The sequence below is a fragment of the Podarcis tiliguerta genome, assembly GCF_965153285.1.
Source record: "Podarcis tiliguerta genome assembly, chromosome: 8".
NCBI classification, from domain to species: domain Eukaryota; kingdom Metazoa; phylum Chordata; class Lepidosauria; order Squamata; family Lacertidae; genus Podarcis; species Podarcis tiliguerta.
The window spans coordinates 52,188,622-52,196,618 of record NC_139541.1 but is presented as its reverse complement, the minus strand read 5'-3'; the positions used below and the strand labels follow the sequence as shown (position 1 = coordinate 52,196,618).

Here is a 7,997-nt window from a genome sequence, read left to right as displayed (position 1 = left end):
TGCGGTAGCAGCGGGAGGCCCCATTAGCGAAAGCGCGCCTCAGGTTAAGAATGGTTTTGGGTTAAGAATGGACCTCTGGAACGAATTAAGTTCGTAACCCAAGGTACCACTGTACTATGTAGTAGTCATACTCTTGACCATTAAAGTGTTGATACAGGAATTCAGCTCAGTTTTTGTGTTGCTGAGTTTCTAAAGCATAACTGCTGGCCTAAGCCTCAAAGAGGCTTACTTACAAATAAAGATAGTTTAATCTCTAATAATATAATTTACCAACAACAAGGGTAGGACCTGCAGTAACACCATGTTCTTTCCTTTCTCTGTAACGTGTGGGTGGCTTCAGTATCTTTACCTATGTAGAGAAGTCAGGTAGACGGGATAACATTTATTATTACTATGACTACTATTGTGTTCCTGTTATTTATTATTATTATTATGTGTGTTTATATCCCACAATTTTCTACAAGCTCATGGTGGTCTACATAGTTCTTCCCCTCTACATTTTATCCTCACATTTTATCCTGAAGTAGGTTAGGCTGAGAGTGAGTGTCCAAGATTGCCATCTGAGCTTCCTTGGTGACTGGGGATTTCAACCCTGGTCTCTGAGACTAAATACACTAGCTCTATATAGCAAGGCAGCATACAAAATAGAGTAAAAACAACTAAAAGCTGTTAAAACCAACAAAAACTAATAGAATATGAATTTTTATAAACGGTACAGAATGGCCAACCTTTGCAGAATCATATTCATCCTGGCTGGGAAGGTGTTTGCTGAATTTGCCACAGGTTATGGCATTTGCATGACTTGTGAGCAAAGAATGTGTGCAAAAACTACTCCCACTGCACTTAAAGAACAGATAAGAAGGAAGTTTCATTGAGCCTTAGGCAATGATATTTGCTGGGCACACAGTTCTGCTTGCACAGAAAATAAGATTACACACACACACACACACACACACACACAGTATATACAGTAATCTTAACTTGATAAAAATAAGTGGCCTTGCTGTTATGGGCAAGAAAGAATTTCCTAAAAATTAGAATAACTTTAGAGGAAAGTTAGAGGGTCGGGGTGTATGACGAGAGAGAGGCGACAGAAGAAAGCGCCATTCCGGTTCTTTTCCCTGAAAGACCTGCCAGTAGGTGTCGCACAGCTCTCCGACAAACAACCCTTTCCTCTGGCTAGGTGGTGACGTCACCTGCCTTGCTCTGCTCGCCGCGGCGACGTCGCCGCCGTCCTTACGCACTCCGAGAGGCGGTGGGCGTGACTGCCAGTGCCGTTGGCGTTGCGCGCGCAGGCTGCGGCGGGCGGGGCCTAAGGCAGCGAGGCCGGGCCGGGCCGAGCGGAGCTGAGGAGAGGAGTCGCATCCAAGATGGCGCCGTGCGGACGTGTCCCGGCCCGGAGACGCGGGCCGGGCCCTCTCCTCGCCGCCCCTTTCCTCTGGCTGCTCGTGGCTCTCGGGTCAGCCCGGGCACAGCAGCAAGGCGGGGCAGCGGCGGTCGGGGCCGCCCAGGGGTTCCCGGGGCAGCAGCCGGCGGCCGTAGCGGGATTGGGGGGCCAGCCGCTGCCTCAGTTGGGGCTGGGAGCACTCCCGGGAGGCGGCGGAGGCGGAGCTGGGGGTGGCCGTCTGCCTCGCGGAGGCTCCTCGGCGGGAGGCGGCTGGAAGCTGGCGGACGAGTCGGTGTGCCGCGAAGACGTGACCCGCGTCTGCCCCAAGCACAGCTGGGCCAACAACCTGGCCGTCCTCGAGTGCCTGCAGGACGTGCGGGAGGTGAGCGGGGCGGGGAGCCCCTCCTAGCTGGTGGGGAAACTGAGGTCGGGGGAGGGGGGAGGGCTTCGGGGCAGTGGACCCCCATGGAGCAACTTTTTTGCGGCGGGCGGCTGCAGGGAGAGGCCAGCCCAGGTGCGGAGCAATGCACATAGCCTCTCCTGGCAATTTTAGGAAACCTGCCTCTGACCCAGGTTTACCTCTGTCCTCCGTCACTCTCCGGTGTAACCAAGAAGTGGCGTCCAGGATGGAGGTCTGCGGCCAGGACCATGCGCGCATGCATAGCTCCTCCTGGCCCCGGTTGCCAAGAGTTAGGGAGCAAGTGCAGCCCCTTCGCCAGTAGCCCAGTAGCTCCCTTTCCCTTCTGGCGCAGGAGCAAATCCTTGTTTTCAAGGGAAAAGGCCGAAGGGCTGCACGGGAAAGCGAGGACACTTCTGTGGGCAGAACCCGTTTTCTGGCTCAGGCAGGCCTGCCGACAGCGGTGTTGCCCATTCCTGGCATTCATAGTTTAAAAGAAAACGGGAAAGGGGCAGAGAGAAAACGTTGCTGTTTCAGGGAATTGGCCCAGGTGAATATACTTAACATGATAGTCCCCCCCCCCCCACCATTGTGATGTTCTTGAAGATAAAGCTTATGCTGGGTACTTTTTGAGTAGGGATTGTCTTTCGGTCACACCCTCCTGGCTGGTTGAGTTGTGTTAAACTGAATCAATCCTGCTATTTCTATTCCAACAGAGGTAGACAGCTTGATCCTATAATTCAGGATTGGCAAAACTCCTTACCTGGCTGCTTGTGACAAGAATCTCCTCTGTTTGTCCATGGAGGGAGGCTTTTGTAAATACAAGAGCTTTCTTTTTCTTTCATGCACTGTGCCACAAATGACTAATATAGGTAGGTGTGTGTGTGCGGTCAGGCTAGTAACACTTGTGGCTTTTAATCATAAGTCAACTACAGGTTCACTTTAGCAGCTGTAGAGCAAATAATAGTTTGCAATTTGAGACGCGTATGGGAAAAGTAATTGATCTCTTGCCATAGTGAGTATGGCATTTTGTGTTGGGTCATTTGTGGGTCTGTTTTCAATATCAACATGTAATATGCCTATTCTTGAAGCAACCTTAGGTTGACAATCTGTTTCCAGCTTCAGACTAGCTAGCTTGGCAGGAATGGATGAATTCAGAGTTACTGCTGATAGAAATTGTTGTAAGTTTAGCTGGAGTTACTAGATTGTTACACAAGTTATTGCTTGTAAACAGAAAAATTGGAACTGAGGAAGCTGCCTTATACTGAGTCACATCATTGCTCTGTCTAGCTCAGTAGTGTCTACATTGACTGGCAGTGGGGTCTTGCAGGTTTTCATATAGAGGACATTTCCAGACCTACCTGGAGTTGCTGAGGACTGACCTTGCAAACTGTAGCACACAAAACAGATGCTTTACCATTGCCTTATGGCCTGTCCTGTAGGCTGTTCAACTTGAAATTCTTATCTGTGTTTCTATGGTTCAATATAGGATGTACAAGTCTCAGAAATGACTTAACAACTGCTCATTGTCGTTCTTTGAGATACCTTCTCTGAATAGAAATTAACCAAGTTTATTTTAGGTCTCTGTCTGGCTATTTCTGTGTGTTTTCATAAGAAGTGGGGAAATTTTTAGGACATCCTGAGAACCCTAGATCCCAGTGCAACCTAAGTCAGTACAGGAGTGTTTCCCACAATCTTGTAAAGACTGTACAGTGGTACCTCAGGTTACAAACACTTCGGGTTACAGACTCCGCTAACCTGGAAGTAGTACCTCTGGTTAAGAACATTACCTCAGGATGAGAACAGAAATCACGTGATGGCGGCGCAGCAACAGCGAGAGGCCCCATTAGATAAGTGGTACCTCAGGTTAAGAACGGACCTCCAGAACGAATTAAGTTCTTAACCAGAGGTACCACTGGACTCAGATACACTGTCCCAGCACATTAGAGCTACATTGGACACTTCTGGCAATGCAACTGATTCTGGGAGAAGTCCAAGAAAGAGCGTATCAGTTGAACCTTCCAACCCTGGTGAGAAAATGTGCATAGAAATTTGCTGCAAGCAGAAAAGGTTGCTGATTGTGAGACTTTGGGGGGATATATTTTAAAAGTGAACCCTCCACCAATATTTTAATGAAAGTATGTAAAACACTTATTTTGTGATTAAACTGTTTATAAACTTTTCTAAATAAATGACTGAAACATAGTTTGTTCTTTAAAGTGAGATTGTTTACTTATTTAAATTAAAAGATAAAGAGCCCTAACAGTCATCTGATGCTGTGACATTAACATTGGATTTGAATTTTTGAATTCATTGTTTAGTATTGCATTTATAGATGGGTAAGTTCCTGGATTCAGAAAGTGTTTCACTTTCTGGCTGAGCCAAACTAAGTGAAGGCCATGTGAACAAATCACCATTTCCACTCATTCCCTCTTTGCTTGGTTTGTGATATGCAGTATTGCAGGGGTCAGGAGTTCTGTGTCACATTTGTGTATCCCTCCAACATCGTTCCTAGCTTGAACTTAAGCAATTAGACTGCATTGCAGGGTTGGATTGAGACACAGGAAGCATGCACAACCACTGATCTAATGGCCCAGCATACTGTTTTGATGCTGAGGAGTGGAAACAGGGTCCCTTATACGTGCCTCTGTGTGCAGGTGCTGTGCCTGAACAAGTATGAATTATGTCTGGATGGTTTCCTATCTCTTGGTGTCATTGCTTGGAGTGCAGTTCAGAAACTGAACTTTGTGAGTTGACATTCATTGTCAATATATCTTCAGCATGAACAAGCATAATGCAGAATGTGGTGTGTATGCCTCTCTGGATTGTGGCCTGTTTCTTACAATGTTTGTAGAGCTTTCAGGTATTTAAAGCACTTCACATTTATTAACTTGTAATCCTTACAACAACCTTGTAATATTACAGTATTATTATCCTCTTTAAAGCAGATAGAGTGTGGTGGTGGGGGTGAAGTAGGTGACTAAGGCTGAGAGACTGGCTTGTTTAAGGCCACCTAGTGAGGTTATTCCAGAGGAGAGAATTGAACTAGGGATATTTGATTACTGATAGCTCAGTCTCTTAGTCATTATGCCTAACTAATTGTAGCTGACACTTGTCAAGTATTTATTATACAGGTGTGCCCTTTAGTTCTCTGTATGAATGTGCATTAAGATGTAGCAGTATCAGAGAAGTAAAGTTTTGTAAGCCACAGACATAACACTAGTTCTCCACAGTCAAAACTCCTAGAGGGTGCTGCAGCCTTCATTGGAGGGGTGTGCAGAGTCAAAGTGCTTGCTCGTGTTTGTCACAATATGTTATGTACTGATAATGGGTACATAATTTAGCTAAACAGACAATTTTGTTGCTAAATTAATACTGTGATTTGTTGATTATATTATAGGGATGTCTACACACTCACCAGCAGCCACCTGCAATATAGAGATATACTCACCTTCCTTAAAGAATGGTTGCATGGGTTACTAAAATATACTTGAAAAGTTTTGTTAGACACATGGAGTTACTACATCCACATGATCACACTGGGGATTTCAGATTCCTACATCTGAGTAATTGCCTTCCTTTTAAATTTACAATTTTCTGATTTACCTGTATATTCTACTGAATTCAGTAATGCTTACTCCAGATGGGTGTGCATAGTTTGTAAAACATTGTAGCTTCAATTCAGTAACATATTTTTGCAATTTATATTGTTCCCACTCTGTGCTACATTGTACAAATTTGTTTTATCATTTGTACAGCAATCCTATACTGTATACACATGACCATGTCTAAGGCCCATTGAACTAACTGGGACTTCCAACTGGGTTGTGCTGTAATCATTTTAATTTCATACCCTTAATTTAAGGGGTGGGAACTAGGAACCCTTTTTCTATGGCATAAAAACATTTAAAATGTTACATTCCTTTCTCACTTTCTTGTCTTGTATCATCAATTAAAAATCCAATAGGTAGTGTAGCAGTGAGAAATTAATGTAAGCAAACTTGAGTTGGCAATGTAGTGGTATGGCAGAATGGAATGTCTAGGCATACTTTTTTAATAACAGTACAAAGCTGAAAATGAATGAACTGCAGCTAAAATCTTATATTCATTTTTCACATGGTCTCGTCCTCATTTGAAGACTGCAAAAAACAAAGCCATGCTTCCCCTGCCTGCCCCCCTAATATTCTTAAGAGGGTCTCTTCTCCAGTCTTTAGAGAGTGGCTGGAAGTGGGGAGGCAGAAAAAAGGTCCTCCTTTCCTTCCACTCTGCAGTTTTAATCTGAAATTTTAGGAGCAGTACTGCACCCAGAGCACAAAAACTGCTCATGCTAATGAAATTCCATTTTGCAAAACATGCCTAGAACAATGGGAGGTTCGAACGCTGTTCACATCATCAAATTCTGTTGAATTGGAATGTCACCCAGAGGGTTCAGTTTTTTAGCCTAAGTGTTTCTTGTGCTGCTATCAGATTTGTGTGTGTTAAGAGCTGTCAAGTTGCTTTAAATTCAGTAGATAACCTAATATGTGTAATATTTGTGATGGGTGTAGACTGTTTTTGACAACATCTGTTATCTTCATAGAGCCGCCGCCATTCTGTGGTGTGCAGGATCCTGCTTTGTCTGGAATTTGAAGTATTTGTCACATACTGACCTAGTTTATTTAGAAAATGGATAAGCCACTTAATCAAAGAGTGTTCTCTGGGTTTGGGTGTAATGTTCCTGGTCCAACAAAGTATAGCTTGCTGGAGTGGAAAAGAGCAACAAACTTAAATAAGTGCTTCCTTATCACAACCTCCAGTGGAGACTGTTTTGTTAAATCACAGTTTCTCCATTACATTGCAACAGGAAGACTGGTTTTAAGAAACCAGAAAAACTCTGTTTTGCAGCTGGGAATGAGAGAGGAGGATATGGGGGAAGGAATGCTCTTGCTCATTGCTTGTTCCAAGAACATGGACCAAAAAGTGTTAAGTGTGAGCTGGGTCAGTGTGCCTTTTGCTTGGATGCTGTCTTGTACCTTCTTGTGGAACAGAGTGCTTTTTTTGCCCACTTCTGCCAATAAGTAACAGAACCTTTCAGAAAGGTGCCCAGAAAATTTATTAGTCCATTAGAAACATTACCCATGCTATTGGCATGTACCTCTGGACTGCAAAGCACCTTGAACAGTGAGTCTGATATGTTTTGTCTTAAAGGAGTTGTACATATTTATTTATACTGAGAAACAATTGTCCAAAGAGAAAGATAAAACAAGCTCAAATCATTTTTTTATTTTTTATTGATTACACTTTATAACCCACCTTTCCCTCCAGTAAGTTCGTGGTGCACATAGTTTTCCCTCCCCAACTCATCCACACAATAAATTTGTGAGGTAGGTTAGACTGAGATACAGTGAGATACAGTGACTGGCCCAAGGTCACCCAATGAAATTCATGGCCGAGTAGCGATTTGAATTCTGGTCTCCCACGTCATAGTGGGAGGCCCTTCTTTTAGGTCCCACTGCATTCAGGTAAGTGTGAGGACTGCTGCCTCAGAGTAAATCCTCAATGAGACTTACTTCTGAATAGACATATTATATATGTGTAAGTCTTGTTACCAGATGGACAATGAACTGATGAAAGGTGAATGTGAAAATAGAACGTTAGTAAAATTTGCAAGTGTCACGTAACTTCAAGAAAAAAGGTGAATATTTTGCAGTGATTCTCAGTTAGTTTAGCTTAAAGTAATTTGCAGTAACAAAGTTGTTGATGACAACAGTTTGTAGGTCACTATTTGATCTTAGTTTAATGAACCTGCTGAGCCTGAAACCCTTGACTTCATTTGTGTCCATGAAGTTATGGGTAGATTGGATGACTTGTAAATACCACCTTTATCCCAGAAGGGGATGGAGTAACAAAACATCAGTGCTCAACAGGATTGCTGTCCTTGGGTAGATTAGGAGCGGAGCATTGCATTAATGATAAATTAGCAGAGTTTTGTCTTCTGTCCCCTGCAACTCTTCTCTGTGCTAAAATGTGCTATTATGCCTCTTGCATATTGCAATAACTTTTCTGGGTTTAAAAGTAAACCTACATATGTTGTTATTACAAATTGGAATGTGACTGCTTTAGTGAACTAACCAATTAAGTGCTGATCAAGACTTTTAAAGCATTAACATTGTAAGAATAACAAAGAAAGTCATCAATGAGTTGGATACTTATGCTAATTACAAAAAACAAAGA

The 7,997-nt window shown here is 43.4% G+C and overlaps 1 protein-coding gene across 1 annotated transcript in view; it reads left to right on the top strand.

Annotated features, from left to right (window-relative positions):
- Positions 1-1,312: 1,312 nt before the first annotated feature.
- The window catches only part of GLG1 (golgi glycoprotein 1), a 60,521-nt gene continuing 53,836 nt past the window's right edge, over positions 1,313-7,997 (top strand). Inside the window, exon 1 of the mRNA XM_083452836.1 lies at positions 1,313-1,769. Within this exon, the coding sequence (XP_083308962.1) occupies positions 1,371-1,769 (399 nt within the window). The 5' untranslated portion in view covers positions 1,313-1,370. The remainder of the gene's footprint in view (positions 1,770-7,997) is intronic.